We start from the raw sequence: 15,040 nt of genomic DNA on the forward strand, positions 1-15,040 counted from the left end.
GCCCTCCTTCCTTGCAGGAGCCATCCCTGCCCAGACCTGGGCAGCTGCTGACCAAACCCCTGACCCGACTGGACGGTGAGAACCCTCAGCATGCCCTGGATATCAACAAGGTGGTGAGTGACACACTGGGGAGGGGCAGGGTGGGCCCGTGCAAGGGGTGCTGGCCGGGCACCGGGAGCCCTGCACGTCATGCCTCCCCTCTCTCTGTGTCTGCAGATGCTGCGGTTCCTGGGGGACGGGTCCCTGGAGCCCTGGCAGGAGCAGACCATGGGCCAGTACCTGGTGCGGCAGGGGCAGTGCCGGCCGGGGCTGCGCAACGAGCTCTTCAGCCAGCTCGCGGCCCAGCTCTGGCGCAACCCGGACGAGCAGCAGAGCCAGCGCGGCTGGGCCCTCCTGGCCGTCCTGCTCAGCACCTTCCCCCCAGTGTCCACCCTGCAGAAGCCGCTGCTCAAGTAAGGGGCCTGGCAGGTGGGGGCCCCATGGGTGTGGCCAGCAGGCCACCCCCAGACCCACGGCAGCCCTGTGCTGTGCCCACAGATTTGTGTCCGACCAGGCCCCCGGGGGCATGGCAGCACTGTGCCAGCACAAGCTGCTGGGAGCCCTGGAACACACACAGCAGGCCCCTGGGTCCGAGCGGGCCCACCCACCCACCCAGCTCGAGTGGACAGCCGGATGGAGGCGGGGCCGCATGGCGCTGGATGTCTTCACCTTCAACGGTGACGCCTGCCTCCTCTCGGGCCTCCCCAGGCCCACAGTGGAGCCTGCCCGGCACTCTTGCCCTCCCTCGACCCCCTTCCCGCCTCAGCCCTCCCGATGTGACCCTGACCTCCCTGCTCTCCTGCTTTCGGAACCGCCACGGGACAGTAGCCCCTTCCCGTCCGGGTGGACCCTGCTGTCCCTCACTCTTGCCCCTACCCCTCGTCCCTGCAGAGGAGTGCTACTCGGCCGAGGTGGAGTCCTGGACCACAGGGGAGCAGCTCGCCGGGTGGATTCTGCAGAGCAGGTGTGCGGGGCCTGGGACGGGCGAGTGTAGCCCACGCTGGCCATTGTGCCATCCGCCTCCTGGTTCCCCTCACGCTCCCAGCCCGCTCTCCCGCCAAGTACCTCCTGCGGCTGCTCCCGCAGGCCCAAGGCCAAAGCCTGCTTTCCGGGGGCGGGATGGGGGCGAGGGGGCGGGGTAGGTGGGCAGGGTCCAGACAGTAGATTCAAGACGGAGAGCAAGTAGAGAGTATACCTGCTAGATCTGGTCCAGATTCTCATCAAGTTGAATGAATAAATGCATCAGAGCCAATGTAGAAGTAGAGGGCTGTGAGTTGCAGGTAAAGGAGAGCTGTCTGAGGGAAACTGGGTCCTCGGCCAGGTTCCTGTCCCCTTCCACAACCCCCTCCCCCCAGCCCACCCTCAGGTCCTTGTCCCTTCCGGATGGTCGTCCTCCTGGCTGACCACCCTCCGCTACGTGCCCTTGTCTCTCCCAGAGGCCTGGATCCGCCCCCGCGTGGCTGGTCTGTGTCACTGCACTCTAAGGACTCCTGGCAGGACTTGGCTGGCTGCGACTTCGTGCTGGACCTGATCGGCCGGACCGAGGACCTGGGGGACCCGGCCGGTCCCCACAGCTACCCAATCGCCCCCCGTGGCTTGTAGGTGCCACCCACAGCACCCCTGGCCTGCTCCTGTCCCTATCCTGCCGTAGGTGACCCCCTCAGCCACCCTGTCATCCGCGGGGGTTCACAGGTGCTGCCACAGGCCCAGCCCGCCCACCCCCAAGCCTCCGCCCACCACATGGGGATGACCTCCACAGCAGCTTCTACACCTTGCCTCAACCTGGGAACTCCCCGGCCAGGGCACCTCCTTAGCTGGGCCCACTATCTCCTGCAGAGCCGAGGACATCCCCCCGGCCCCTGGCATCCAGGCCCCCTCACTGCCCCCAGGTCCCCCTCCAGGTCCAGCCCTAACTCTGCCCAGCAGGGGTCGCACAGGTAAGGCTGGGAGTGGGCACACTGAGGTTGGCAGAGTGCTGGGAATGGGGGTGCCAGAAGCCCCACGCCCCAGGCAGGTGACAGTAACCCTCCACAGGTGAGTCCCAGACCTCAGGGAATCTGGATGGCTTCCTGGACCACCTCTTCTCCCCGTGCCTCAGCGTGAGTGTCCTGCACGCAGACCCCACCCCACTGCTGCCCCTACACCCCTGGGGCCTCTGCTGCCCCTCCCATCCCTCCTAGGGCTCTAGCTCTGACCTTGGGACCTGTGACTTTTGTCCCTTCAGGATCTGGAGCAAGGCAGGGCTCTGAGTGGCCGCATGAAGGGAGGGGGCGCCATGGGGCCCATGCAGCAAGGCAGCTACCCTGTGGGTGAGTGCGGGGCTGAGTACCCATCCAGAGCCTCCCTGCCCAGCAACACAGGCAAGCATGGCCTGGGATCCCCAGGCAGCTGCAATCAGAGCTCCGGCCAGCACCCTGGTGGCCCATACTCTTCTCTTCGCCTGGGGCTAAAGGGAGGCCGTTTGTGGGCCCAGGTAGGGACCGACCTGGGGGTGGGGCCCTGTTCCCTCAGTGTACTCAGGGATGATGCAGATGCCTGGGTACCAGCCAGCCATGATGCCTGCACCCATGCCCATGATGCCAGCAATGGGGGCAGTCCCCGCCATGCCAGGTAAGGCTGGACTATAGCCACTGGGTCCCTTCTCAGGTCGGGACTGGAGGAGGGAGGGTGTTGCCTGGGGCCTAGAGGGCACAGTGCGCAGAGGGCTGGGAGCTCAGCCATGGCGCTCGTCCGCCCTGACTGCCTGCCATTCTCGCAGCCATGGTGGTGCCACCGCAGCCGCAGCCACAGCCACAGCCACAGCCCCTGCTTCCCAGCGTGGACGCGAGGCAGCTGGCAGTCCAGCAGCAGAACTTAATCAACCAGCAGGCGCTGATCCTGGTGAGGACGGGCAGGGCCCATGGATTGCCTAGTGGGTACAGATCTGTGGGGCGAGGCTAGGCCAGCTCTTACCTGGCACACCACCCTTCCCCCGTCAGGCCCAGCAGATGACCACCCAGGCCATGGCCTTGTCCCTGGAGCAACAGGCAAAGCAGCGCCAGAGCCAGCCCCTGGAGCATCATGCCCAGGCCCAGGCCCCTGGAGCTGCCTCCCTGACTCCACCCCCAGCCATCACCCCCAAGCCCAAGAAGACACCCACCCCCGAGAAGGAGCCAGAGCGTGACCTGGAACTGGTAGGTGCCGGCCTGAGGGTGACGAGCCGAGGCCAGGCAGGTGGCAGGGCCGGGGTGGGGCAGCAGGCTGCAAGGCCACAGAGGTGGGAGACACAGGGTGCGGGGGCGCAGGAAGATGCAGAAAAGATGCCGCCAGGCCCCAGCCCCACAGATCCAAGTGGGTTTGCTCTGCGAGTGGCAGCTTGTCCGGCAGGGCTGCTCCTTCTCTTTCCCTTCCTGCCACAGGAGACCTCACAGGAGGCTGAAGTCAGGCCCCGGCAGCCCAAGAGCTTCTGGCAGAAACGGGACTATTTCCAGAACTTGGGTGAGGGCCCTTGGGGTGGCAATCCCACACAGAAACTCAGCCACCGCCCCAGCCTGGCCAGGGGATGGCGGGGTGCACTCTATTCCTCTAGGTCAGTGTGGCCTGTCCAGGAGCCCAGATGGGTGGGCCAGGTGGAGAGTAATAGAGAGGGCCATCTGGGGCATTTACAGGGCAGCCGCAGATCAAGGTGAAGACGATGAGGCCTCCGGCCAAGGTGAAGATGCCCCAGGGGGAGGAGCAGGAGGAGGAGCCGGAAGAAGAGGAACAGAGAGCAGGTGGCGGGGAGAGGGGGGAGGGCCAGGCTTTGTGGCTCGGCACAGGGTCTCACATCTTTCCTCTCTTTCTGGTCAGTGCCGTCACCTCCTCCTCCCCCGGTAGTGAAGAAGCCCCTGACACGAGATGGGGCCAAAGCTACACAGGAGGCTGAGGCTGAGGCGGAGCCAGCCACAGAGGCGGGGCCTGGCGGTGGTCGCCAGCCGGCCGAGGGCAGAGCCGTGGTGCGTAGCTCGGACCCTGAGCCCCGGAAGGCAGAGCCCAGCAGGGAGATCCGCAACATCATCCGCATATACCAGAGCCGCCCAGGCCCCATGCCCGTGCCTGTGCAGCCACCCAGGTGCACCCCGGCGGCGGTGGGGAGGGGGAGGGCGGCCGGGGCTGCCCGCTCCCCGGAGTCACCTTGTGGACTCCTGACCTCCTCCTCCTCCTCTCAGGAAGCCCCCCCAAATCTTCCTGAAGAAAAACAACCCTAAGGATGAGGCCCTGGCTAAGCTGGGGATCCGTGGTGCCTCCTCGCTGCCCTTGGTGAGGCCCTGTCCTGTCCAGAGCGTGCCGCTCTGCTCCAGAGTCCTCCTGAGGCTCCTGGGGGTAAACGCAGCCCGGGTGTATTCTCTGTGCCTCCCCAGACGCTGTCCCCCAGCCCAGGGAAGGGCCCCCCGCCAGCTGTGGCCCCTCGACCCAAGGGCCAGCCATGGCTTGTGCCCTCCAGATCCATCAAGGAGAAGCAGGGGCCCCTCCAAGAGCTGTTTGGCCAGAAGCCACCCGCTGCCCAGAGACCCCCGCCTCCGCCAGCGCCTCCGCTGCCTCCATCCTGGGACCCAGCGACCCCTCCAGCTGAGCCGCACGGTAAGAAACCCCACATCCCCGGGAGGGGGGCTTTGTGGGGGGCGGGGGCAGGATTCCCAAGGGCCTCTCAGTGCTCACGGCTGAGGTCAGCTGCTCGCGCTTCCGGACTTTGGAGCCGTGGGTGAGGAGCCCCAGCTTCCGCGTTCCTGCGGGGGGCAGGGCCCGGGCACCCCTGGGGCCTGTCTGGCATGGAGGGACCGTCACAGGGCGTGGGCCTCGTCAGGAATTTAGTGACCCTGCTGACGTGGTCGGGGAGGGCCCACGCACGGCAGGGACAGCGGGGAACGTTGGAGGCTGGAGATGGAGGCCGGAGATGGGGCGGAGCGGGGGGAGGGAGGCAGCGGAGGTGGACTGAGCTGGGCCACGTGGGGCCCTAGTGGCCCGAGGGTCTTCTCTCCCCGTGCCCGCATCATTCCGGCTTGGGCAGCTCCTCGCCTGATGCCCTTCGGCCCCTCCATCCGCCAGGCTTTGCGGAGCTCATGGGGGACCAGGGTATCTCCACCCAGCTGCTCGTGCCCTCGGGCAGCGTGTGCTTCTCCTACGCCAGCGCCCCCTGGAGGTTGTTCCTGCGCAAGGAGGTGGGCACAAGGGCGGGCCGCAGCCTGGCCTCTCTGGGTGGGGGACGGGGCGCTGGCTGTAGGGGCGCCAGCCTGGGGCCCCAGCATCTCCTCTCCACACACAGACATTGGGGGCTGCTTCCCCAGCCCCACCTCCTCCGGCCCAGGAGGCAGAGGTGGGGCGGGAGGGGGGCTGGCGGGGGCACCGTCCCTGCCCACTCTCACTCGCCCCTGCCCTCGTCCAGGTGTTCTACCCCCGGGAGAACTTCAGCCACCCCTACTGCCTCAGGCTCCTCTGTGAGCAGGTGAGAGCCCAGCCCACCTGGGACGTGTACAGACAGACCGCCCCCACCCCAGGCATGAGAACAGCCCCACTTGCGGGGCGCTGGTGTGTTTCAAGCCCTGCCTTCGTTTATTTAATCCTCACAACATCCCTCAGAACAAGGACCATTTTTGACTTATGACGAGGATTAAAAATAAAGCGTATACAGCACCCAACACAGGCCTGGCACGCAGCAGGTGCTCGCTGGAGCTTGTCCCTTTGCCACTTCTAGATGCTCCCGGATGCTTGCCTCTGTTCTCCCCAGTTCTACAGTAGCTGCCCCCCCCCTCCCCCAAGTCCTGTTCCTTCAGGGAAGCTTATCTCAGCTGACAGCAGCAGCCGGACTAGGGCCAGCAGCTTGGGGGAGGCAGGTGGGAGCTCCGGGTGGACGTGGCCCTGGGCTTGGAAGGCCAGGCATCCCTCCCTGCTCCACCCACGTGCCTATGGGGCTCTCCAGCTCTTCCTCCACGTGTGGCTGCTTCTGGGGTGGGCTGTGGCCTCAGGACCTGGTGGTGACCGCCTGGCTTTGCCCCCAGATCCTGAGGGACACCTTTGCGGAGTCCTGCATCCGGATCTCCCAGGACGAGAGGCACAGGATGAAAGACCTGCTGCGTAGGGCCCAGGGACCCTGGAGTCAGGGAGCCGGAGCGCTGGGGGTTGGGCCTGCCCAGAGGGAGGGAGTAGGCTCTGGGGTCCCCGCTGTGAGGGAGCCTGAGGACGGCCTGGGGCCATTTCTGCCCAACAGGAGACCTGGAGGTGGGCCTGGACTCCCTGGACACAGCTGAGGACAGTGTCAAGAAACGCATCGTGGTGGCTGCCAGGGACAACTGGGCCAATTACTTCTCCCGCATCTTCCCCGTCTCGGTCAGTGAGGCTGGGGGTGGCAGCGCCCAAGGCTGGAGGCCAGCTTGGCCTTCTGCAGCAGGATGAGAGCTGGGGGTGGGCTGGGCCCCAGTGGAACCGACGGAGAGCAGCACTGGCCTGAGCAGCCCCAGGGTGTCTTGGATGGTGGCGGGGGGCCCGGAGCCTGTCCATGAGCCAGCCACCTTCCGGGCAGGGCGAGGGTGGCAGCGACGTGCAGCTGCTGGCTGTGTCCCACCGGGGGCTGAGACTGCTCAAGGTGACCCGAGGCCCCAGCTTCCACCCCGACCAGCCGCAGCTGAAGACTCTCTGCTCGTACAGGTGAGCCTGGGCTGGGGTGCGGGGTGGGCTGGCGAGACGGCCCCCAGCTCACGCCCCACCCTCTGCACAGCTTTGCTGAGGTGCTGGGCGTAGAATGCCTGGCTGGCCCCAGCCTGGAGCTGTCGCTGACGAGCGAACGGCTGGTGCTGCACACAGGCCGGGCGGGAGCCATCAAGGCCATGGTCGAGCTGCTCCTGAGCGAGCTCAAGAAGGCAAGTGCGGGCCGGCGCGGGGCCGGGCGGGGGGCCTCCAGCACCGCTGCGTCGTACCCCGTCTGGTTTGCCTGGTCTCGGGGCCGTCAGCCAAGCTCCTTCAAGCTGCCTGGGGCGGGGCTGGAACTTGGGGGCGCTTGGCGGAGAGTGACGCCAACGGGGGAGCAGGTGGGACGGGCAGGACGGAGTCATAAGCAGGCTGGCCGCTCACCCGCCCGCCTGCAGGACTCCGGCTACGTCATTGCCCTGCGAAGCTACCTCACTGACGACCACAGCCTCCTCAGCTTCCAACGGGGGGACCTCATCAAGCTGCTGCCGGGGGCCGCTCTGGAGCCAGGTATCCCCGGGGCAAGCAGGGCGGCTGGCACCCGGCGGGCAGACGAGGCGGAGCCTCCAGGGGCAGAGGGACCAGGAAGGTGAGGCGCCATCCTGGGATGTTTCCCCCAGGCTGGCAGTTCGGCTCCACCGGGGGCCGTTCCGGACTCTTTCCTGCTGGCATGGTGCAGCCGGCTGCCGCTGCAGACTCCTCCTTCTCGGCGCAGCAGCGGGACGGCCGGCGCAGGAGTCAGCTGCAGCCCAGAGAGCGGGATAAGGCGTCGGAGGTGAGGAAGATGGGAGAGGCCGAGGCGGGGCCTAACTAGGAGTCGAGGAAGGAAAGGGCTCGACTGCCCCAGAGCGGCGGAGGACCACCCCACGCCTGGTGGGCAGCGCTTGGCCTGACGCCGCCTCTCCGCCCGCTCCCGATTTCTTGTCCGGTCTCCCCAGCAGGGCTGTGAGCTCCCTGCAGGCAGGGGCTGGGCTGTCTGCCTCTTGTGTGTGGCGCCACCTGGAAGACGCTCAATAAACAGCTCTTGACTTTCCTGGCTTCTGGTGGTGTGCTCACTGCAGCTGCTCTGCCTGCTTCTCTCGGGTTGGGCTGGGGTGGGGGCTGGGGCAGGGCCGCTGGACAGGCCAGGGGACTCTCGGGTGGCACTAGGTCTCCCGTGCTCCTAAGTTCCCCACCCACCCCTGGAGCCAGGCACACAGTGACAACTTGGCCACCAGCCTGTCCCCGTCTGTGGCCTGCGTCGCCCTGCCCACAGACTCCGACTACACCATGCAGGAATTTGCCCTGCGCTACTTCCGGAAGCCCCAGACCCTGTGAGTGCCCTGGGCCCGCCCCATGCCTGCCCATCCTCGGTGTCCCTGAAGTGGGACACTGCCTGCTCAGAGCCACCGGGCCAGGGCTCTTAGCACCCTCCCTACCCAGCCTGGGATGGGGGTGGGAGGGCTGAGCAAGCAGGGCTGTCCTCCCCTCCGCCCCCTCAGGCTGGGCCAGACAGGTGAAGCTGCTGAGAGGAAGGCCATGGCCAGCCTGGTGCAGTACAGCAAGGTAAGGGGGACGGTGGGGAGGAGCCGGGACAGCAGACCTGCCCTCTGGCCCCCACGGCCCCAGACCCACAGCCAGCCTCTTTGGCCGCAGGCTCCCATCCAGGCATCGCTCATCAGCGTCAGTGACGAGGACGTGAACAGGCAGGCTGTGGGAAGCTTCCAGGGTAAGTAGCCACAGTGTCCCGGGTCGCCATGTCTGCAGTGCCTGTCCCAGGCACCTGGTCGCCTTCTCTCCTTGAGTTTGCCGACTCGGGGAAGCTCAATGGTGGCTCCTATACCACATGGCCCTCACCCACTTCTACTCATGCCCAAGGGGCTGTGGGTTGTGTGGAGTCTGGGCTGGAAGGCAGCGGTGGGTCCGGCTTGCTATGCGCTTGGTGTAGCCCTGGGCGGCCACAGAATCTCTCTGAACCCTGTCTCATCGGTACAGCTGAGACTGCCGCTCTGCCTGGCTTACACGCATTCTGAGAGCAAGGCATGAGATGGCCCTGCATAGCGACAGCATGAGCCAGGGCCAGGCCCCCAGCCCAGCTCACTGTGCTTTTCATCCTGCCCGCAGCTCTGATGCAGTTTATGGGGGACCAGTCCAAGCCCCGGGGCAAGAACGACCTGGATCTCCTCTACGGGCTGCTGAAGGTAGGAAAGTGAGCCGGAAGCGGTGGGGAGTCAGTGAGCCCTGAGGGCCCCTTCCTGTCCTCCTGCCTGAGCCTCCCTGGGACCCCCTGTCCCTTGGTCACTATACATTCAAAGCATCCAAAATTAGCTATCGAGCACCTACATGCTGGGGGCAGGGCAGTGAACCAAGCAGGCCAAGTCCCTGCAGAGTTTACAACCTGGTTAGAGGAGACACTCAGTAAACCCTAATGCAACGTGTCCAGGGCAAAGAGTGCCATGGAGAGTGATAAAGCAGGGGAGGGGCTGCTACAGTGCAGAAGGCTTGGTGACAAGGTGACCCTGGAGCAGAGACCTGAAGGAGGCCAGGGAGTGAGGCACGTACGCATGGGGGCACGCATGCAGGCGGTGGTGTGTGGGGGGGGCGGTGAGCCTCGGCCCCAGCAGGGCCAGTGTGGCTGGAGCCCAGTGAGCGAGGGGGAGAGTGGAAGGGGAGGACCGGGAGGGACATTGGGTCCGGGCCACGGTAGGCCTTGTAGTCCACTGTCAGGACTTGGATTTTTCGAGATCTGGGAAAACACTGGAGTGTTCTGAAGAGAGACGTGGCTTACGTTTCGTGGGGTCGCTCTGGCGGTTGTTTGCGATTCTGGGAGTTTAAGGGCCAGGAGAGGGTTCCTGCCACGATCGCAGGTGAGACCTGGCTGGCCCAGGCCCAGAGGTAGCAGCAGAGGGGAGAAGAAAGACTCCGAGCAGCAGGGTTTGCTATGAGGTGCACGTGGGATGTGAGAGCGAGGGCCCGAGGAGGACACGGAGGCCGAGGCCAGAGCAATGCTGGTCTCCACAAGGGAGCCTGAACGAGGAGTGGGGCCGGCCTGGTGGAGGAATGTTTGGGATGCGTAAAGTCTGAAGTCCCAGTCTTCCAAGTGGAGGGTCTGGGCTTCATGGGAGAAGTCTGGGCTGGAGGCAGGCACCGGGAGTCATCAGCAGACAGAGGCCCAAGGGCACCGCAGCCCTTAGAGGTCAAGGAGATGAGGGGGTCAGGCAGAGATGACTAAGAGAGAGGGACGAGAGAAAGAGGACAGGGCCGAGCACGGCCTGGAAGCGGGTAAAGACGGCGACTTAGTCAAGTGGCCAGTTGTGCAGATGCTATTAATCCGAGTGAGACGGAGACCAAGAGATGACGGTGGGCTGTCACCCTGACCTGGCCCCCCGCCCACGGCCACTGGCAGGACTTCTCTGACTTCAGATCCCACGCCATCCCTCACTCCACCGCACCACGCTGCACTGCAGCTCTGCCCCCGACCTGCTACCCCCTGCCCTTCCTGTCCCCACAGCTGTGCCAGGAGAAGGAGAACCTCAGGGATGAGATTTACTGCCAGGCCATCAAGCAGATCACAGGACACCCCCGGCCGTGAGTGTGGGGGACGGGCGGGGGTCGGTGGCGGGCCTCTCGGGGGCAGCCCAAAGTGCTGCTGCCCGGCCGGTCCAAAGCCCAGGCTCTCTGCCCTGCAGGGGACCCTGCGCTCGAGGCTGGACTTTCCTCAGCCTCCTCACAGGCTACTTTTCCCCGTCAACCTCGCTGATGCCCTACGTGACCAAGTTTCTGCAGCATTCGGCCCTGAGCCAAGGTGCCGGTGGGAGGGGCTTCCAGGCTGGGGTCTCGGCTGCTTGGGGAGGGGTTTGGAGATGCTCATGACCCCAGCCTGGCTCCTCTCTGCAGAGCTGGCCCGAAGGTGCCAGGAGCACCTCCAGCGCACAGTCAAGTACGGGGGGCGCCGGCGGCTGCCCTCCCCTGGCGAGATGCAGGCTTTCCTGGTATTGGCGGTGCACGCGGCTGGGTGTTCTGGGACTCCCTCTCGGTGGGGGGAGCTGGGGCCTCTGCCCACTGGGGGACTGACCCCGCACCTGCTTTGGCAGAAAGGACAAGTTGCCCACCTGCTCCTAATTCGTCTGCCCGGGGGTGTGGAGTACAAGGCCAACATCCACACTTTCACGGTGAGCACGGGGACACGGGGGAGGGGCTGGGGAGACCCAGGGAAGCCGTGGGCATCAGTTCTGGGGACACCCCTCCCCTCCCGCAGCCTCCTTCCCTCCCCAGCACCCCCGTCACGGCCCTGTCCGCATGTCCAGGTGGCAGCAGAAGTGCTGGAGGAGATGTGTGGGCAGATGGGCATCACGGACCCCCATGAAGTGCAGGAATTTGCCCTCTTCCTCATCAAAGGGGAAGGTAGGCCACCTGGCCTGGGGAGGAAGCGTGGCCCGGCTGGATTCAGGGACGTGGCCTTGCCTGCCAAGTCCGCTCTTTGGCCACGGGGGAGGCAGGGGAGGCTGGGGCTGGCAGGGCTGTGGGCGGGGCTGGCCCCGGGCGGCAGGGCAGGCTGTGGACCCAGGCTCCCCGCGCAGGCCAGCTGGTGCGGCCCCTGTGGCCCCGGGAGTACCTCAACAGCGAGGTGGTGGGTCCGGACGTGAGCCTGCACAGCCGGCGGCTCGGCTGGGAGACCCCGCTGCACTTCGATAATCCCACCTACGTCAGCACCCACTACGGCCAGGTCAGCCCCACTCGGCCCTGTGCTGCCGTGCCGCCGGCGGTTGGAGCCTCGGCTGCAGCTTGAGGGAGAGTCCCTCCCTGGGTGGGGGGAGGGCTTGAGGCCCAGGAGCCACCCACTAGGTGGGGCTTCGGGGCACAGCTGCCCCCTCACTGCTCCCCCCTCAGGTGCTGTGGGACTACCTGCAGGGGAAGCTGTTGGTCAGCGCCCAGGAAGATGCCCGACTCGCCAGGCTGGCTGCCTTGCAGCACCTCAGCAGGAACCACGAGGAGCCCCCCTCAGAGTGAGTGTGAACGCAGCCCTCACGCCTCCTGTCACCCCACCACCCCTACGCCCTCCTCCAAGGTCAAGGCCACTTGTGCCCTTTGTGGCCCTAACCAAATGGGGGCTGGGTACACCTGCCCACCCCCCCACGCTCAAGGGCAGAGCCCACGCCTCGTTCATGTGTCTGGATCCCCGGTCTCACCCATGGTAGCCACTGGTTCATCTACTTAGCACCTGCTGTATGCCCAGCTTTGACTGACCAGGCTTGTGTCCTAGGCAAGGCCTACTGGCTTACTTGCCGAAGCAGCTGCAATGGCAGATGAACGTGGCCGCTGTGAAGAGGCTGATGGGCCAGGAGCTGAGGCAGTTGCAAGGATGCACCTCTCAGGAAGCGCAGATCAGCTTCATCGGTGGGTCTGGGGCTAGGGGGCAGCTGGGGCAGAGGCGGGAGCCCCAGCAAGGGAGGGGTGAGGGTGGAGGGGCTGAGGAAGCTCTCCACCTGCCCCGCCCTCTCCTCTGTCCTGGGGGCAAAGTCCGGCAGGTCCCAGGGCCCCAGCGGTCAGAACGCCTGCTCTACCCCTCCATCTGCAGAGGCCGTGAGCGAGCTGCCCCTCTTCGGCTACACTGTCTACATGGTGCTGAGAGCGAGCAAGCCGGCCCTGCCCAGCCCCAGCCTCCTGGGGCTGAACCGCCAGCACCTCATCCTCATGGACCCCAGCTCTCAGGTGGGCCAGGCTCCTGGCCCAAGTGCTGGCCTGGGCACCCTCGGGCCACTCGTCTCCCACCACCCACACTGACCCCTCCCCCAGAGGGACCAAGCTCTGCTCTCTCTCCCCCCGTCCCCCCTCCCCGCCCCCAGGAACTGCACTGCTCCATCGCCCTGAGGGACCTGCAGCGGCTCCACATGCTGAGCCCGCTGGGGGCTGAGGGCTCCCCTGGCCTGGAGCTCAACTATGGCTCGGCTGACGACCCCCAGACCATCTGGTTTGAGCTGCCACAGGTGGGTGGCCTCTGTGCGCCCTGAGAAGGTGGCAAGCGCCTCACCCAGGCCTGGTGTGCCCGGGAGCCTGGGCCCAGGCCACTGCCCACTGCTCCGGCGTGGTGGGGCTGGGGGCAGAGGCAGGGGGCTGGCTGGGGAGCCCTGGCCTCACAGGCCTGTGCCCGCGCAGGCCCAGGAGCTGAAGCACACCATCACCTTCCTGCTGGACCGCAACTCTCCTTCCATTTAGTGGCCGGGCTTCACCCAAGAGGAGCGGGGGAGGGGCAGAGACGAGGCCAGGAAGCCTCTCTGGCCCAAGTCTCACCCGGACGGTCTCCTTTGGGTGCTGTCAAGCCAGTCTGGCCTGGACTTCACCGCTTGGCTGTTCTGGAACCTGCTGCAGCACAGCCCAGCTGGCCCACGGGGAGGGGCTGCTATAGCCACTTCAACTGGGAAAGAGTCACGAGACTCCCTCTGGGGTGGGCCTGGGCCTGGGCCTGAGCCTGGGGTGGGCGCCGCAGGAACTCGGCTTGGGCGTCCGATGTTGCCCAGTCTGGGGGAGATGCCCACCTGGGCCCTGGCCCGACATGAGCATGAGCGCAGCCCTGGGAGCAGCAGCTGCTGAGGAAATAAAAGTCCCGAGAGAACAGGGCTGTGTGCGTGTGCATGAGAACCACCAGGACTTTATTCCCCTGCTAACTGTCGAAGCCCCACCTGGCCTTCTGACCAGGGGCCGAGAGGGAGCAGGGCCTGGCGGCTGCCCGTCTTCCCACGCGCTCTGCACCTGGGCCGGGCTGGAGGCTGGCATCGCGAGGGAAGACAGTGGTGGGGGCGGACCCGGGGCCAGCTCGGGCTTCCTCTGAGTAGGCCCCAGGCCTCGGACTGGTGGGCCTCGCCCCCGGCTTAAAACGTGCTAAGTACAAGAGGTGGAGGGACCTTCCTTCCTTCTGTTCCTCTGGCAGCAGCCACACCACCTGTCACTTTCTGATCTGCGGATCTGGCCCAGAAAACCCAGCCACGAGGGCCGGGGAGGCAGGGAGGCTAGGAGAAAGAGGACCTCAGGCTTCGCAAGCAAAGAGAAAGGTGGGCTGGCCTCTGACCTTGATTTGGGAGGTGTCCAGGCCCATTTCCAAAGCAAGGCGTGGCTGGAAGGGGGAAGAGCCTCAGAGCAGACGACGCCCCGGCAGCAGCAGGCCGCCCACCTTCCCCGTTCCTGAGCGAGGCCCGGGCTGGGCCGCGGTGGAGTCCGGGGAGGACACCGGCCCCGTCGGGCAGCTGTCGGTCATCTCTGCGGGCCACACAGGCCGTGCCAGTCAGCTTCACTCTCGCACCGGGCTCGGCCGTGGAACAACTGCTTGATGACGTTCTGGGCCTCTTCCTTCACTGGATTCGGGACGGGGGAGCGTGAGAACCAGTCTCCCCACTACAGGGCCCCCACAAGCACCTCCCGGCCGGCCGGTGACGCAGGCACTCACCGCTCCTTCCCGGAGACGGATTCTGGGTCAGCGAGTGTGAGAGGTGGCGGGCGAAGGCTTTAAACAGCTCCTGGGGACAGAGAGTGGAGAGGGGCAGAGAGCGCAGAACCTCACCCTGCCCTCTGAGCGACCCACAGCTGCGAGCCAAGAGCGAGGCAGACCCGGGGAGCGGGCGGCGGGCCTCTGGGCTGGCCTGCTTCCGCCCTGCTTTTTCCTGGGGCTCACGCTCCCTACCCACCCACGCACTGCACCCAAGTGCCCCAGGCTCAGGGGAGAACAGAGCCCAGGCACCTACCCTACCTTGGATGCAAACTTGCCCTCCTTGTAGAAAGGGGTCAGACACTTGACCACGACGTTCGCAGCCTCCTTCAGCGAGATGCCAGGAGCCAAGAGCTGGCAGGAGCCTTGGGGGTTCAAGCTGCCCTGATCGCTGGCTGAGAGGCTGCCCTTGGTCTCAGCTAAGACGGAGACCTTGGCTGAGGGGCGTGGCCTCTTCTGAGCCTGGCTCTCTGGGTTCTCCTGGGCAGGGCCACAGTGGAGGGTCACTCTTGGGCTCCCTGTTCCTGGCCCCTCCCCTCCTTCTGGAAGACTGGGCCTCAGCACCTCCTGGCTCCCTCTAGCCCAGCCCATCTGCCCTGGGATGTGGAAAGAAGAAATGATTTTCCCAAACCCCTACCCAGAGCAGACACCAGCCTGGTAGACGGGTATCTCCCCCCACGGCCTCGTCCCTCTCAGTACCTGCTGGGGTCTGGGCCGCTTGCCTCTCTGTGCCTCCTTTGTGGGGGTGGGCTGGCCTTCTGGGGGCCTCTGGTCTCTGAGCGGGCAGGCACTGGCCGGAAGGGAGAGCAGGCGTCAGAGCTCCAGATGCCAGCCGCGCCCTCA

General features: G+C 65.9%; 2 protein-coding genes across 4 annotated transcripts in view; one reads left to right on the forward strand and one right to left on the reverse strand.

The window, feature by feature from the left end:
* The window catches only part of MYO15B (myosin XVB), a 33,943-nt gene extending 20,613 nt beyond the window's left edge, over nucleotides 1-13,330 (forward strand). The window contains 39 exon segments of the mRNA XM_036836587.1: nucleotides 18-113; nucleotides 217-452; nucleotides 538-716; nucleotides 931-1,003; nucleotides 1,476-1,637; nucleotides 1,876-1,976; nucleotides 2,074-2,144; nucleotides 2,264-2,348; nucleotides 2,551-2,649; nucleotides 2,798-2,919; nucleotides 3,018-3,230; nucleotides 3,438-3,516; nucleotides 3,687-3,791; nucleotides 3,868-4,129; nucleotides 4,227-4,317; nucleotides 4,419-4,638; nucleotides 5,104-5,216; nucleotides 5,441-5,500; nucleotides 6,054-6,129; nucleotides 6,263-6,381; nucleotides 6,575-6,699; nucleotides 6,770-6,911; nucleotides 7,137-7,248; nucleotides 7,359-7,513; nucleotides 7,906-8,051; nucleotides 8,220-8,283; nucleotides 8,374-8,446; nucleotides 8,842-8,918; nucleotides 10,229-10,305; nucleotides 10,407-10,522; nucleotides 10,615-10,709; nucleotides 10,812-10,889; nucleotides 11,025-11,121; nucleotides 11,298-11,443; nucleotides 11,608-11,723; nucleotides 11,981-12,114; nucleotides 12,296-12,429; nucleotides 12,564-12,704; nucleotides 12,874-13,330. Of these exon segments, the coding sequence (XP_036692482.1) occupies nucleotides 18-113; nucleotides 217-452; nucleotides 538-716; nucleotides 931-1,003; nucleotides 1,476-1,637; nucleotides 1,876-1,976; nucleotides 2,074-2,144; nucleotides 2,264-2,348; nucleotides 2,551-2,649; nucleotides 2,798-2,919; nucleotides 3,018-3,230; nucleotides 3,438-3,516; nucleotides 3,687-3,791; nucleotides 3,868-4,129; nucleotides 4,227-4,317; nucleotides 4,419-4,638; nucleotides 5,104-5,216; nucleotides 5,441-5,500; nucleotides 6,054-6,129; nucleotides 6,263-6,381; nucleotides 6,575-6,699; nucleotides 6,770-6,911; nucleotides 7,137-7,248; nucleotides 7,359-7,513; nucleotides 7,906-8,051; nucleotides 8,220-8,283; nucleotides 8,374-8,446; nucleotides 8,842-8,918; nucleotides 10,229-10,305; nucleotides 10,407-10,522; nucleotides 10,615-10,709; nucleotides 10,812-10,889; nucleotides 11,025-11,121; nucleotides 11,298-11,443; nucleotides 11,608-11,723; nucleotides 11,981-12,114; nucleotides 12,296-12,429; nucleotides 12,564-12,704; nucleotides 12,874-12,933 (4,650 nt within the window). The 3' untranslated portion in view covers nucleotides 12,934-13,330.
* Nucleotides 13,331-13,360: 30 nt separating this feature from the next.
* Nucleotides 13,361-15,040, reverse strand: part of RECQL5 (RecQ like helicase 5) — a 37,436-nt gene continuing 35,756 nt past the window's right edge. For 2 of the 3 annotated variants that reach the window (XM_036837194.1, XM_036837192.1), the window contains 4 exons: nucleotides 14,897-14,987; nucleotides 14,459-14,677; nucleotides 14,159-14,228; nucleotides 13,362-14,066 (listed from right to left, as the gene is read on the reverse strand). In XM_036837194.1, coding sequence (XP_036693089.1) covers nucleotides 13,966-14,066; nucleotides 14,159-14,228; nucleotides 14,459-14,677; nucleotides 14,897-14,987 — 481 coding nt within the window. In that variant the 3' untranslated portion in view covers nucleotides 13,362-13,965. Of the gene's footprint in view, nucleotides 14,067-14,158; nucleotides 14,229-14,458; nucleotides 14,678-14,896; nucleotides 14,988-15,040 lie in introns of all 3 variants that reach the window. The other variant, XM_036837193.1, reaches the window with a different exon arrangement.

This window comes from Balaenoptera musculus, chromosome 20 (assembly GCF_009873245.2).
Source record: "Balaenoptera musculus isolate JJ_BM4_2016_0621 chromosome 20, mBalMus1.pri.v3, whole genome shotgun sequence".
Lineage (NCBI taxonomy): Eukaryota > Metazoa > Chordata > Mammalia > Artiodactyla > Balaenopteridae > Balaenoptera > Balaenoptera musculus.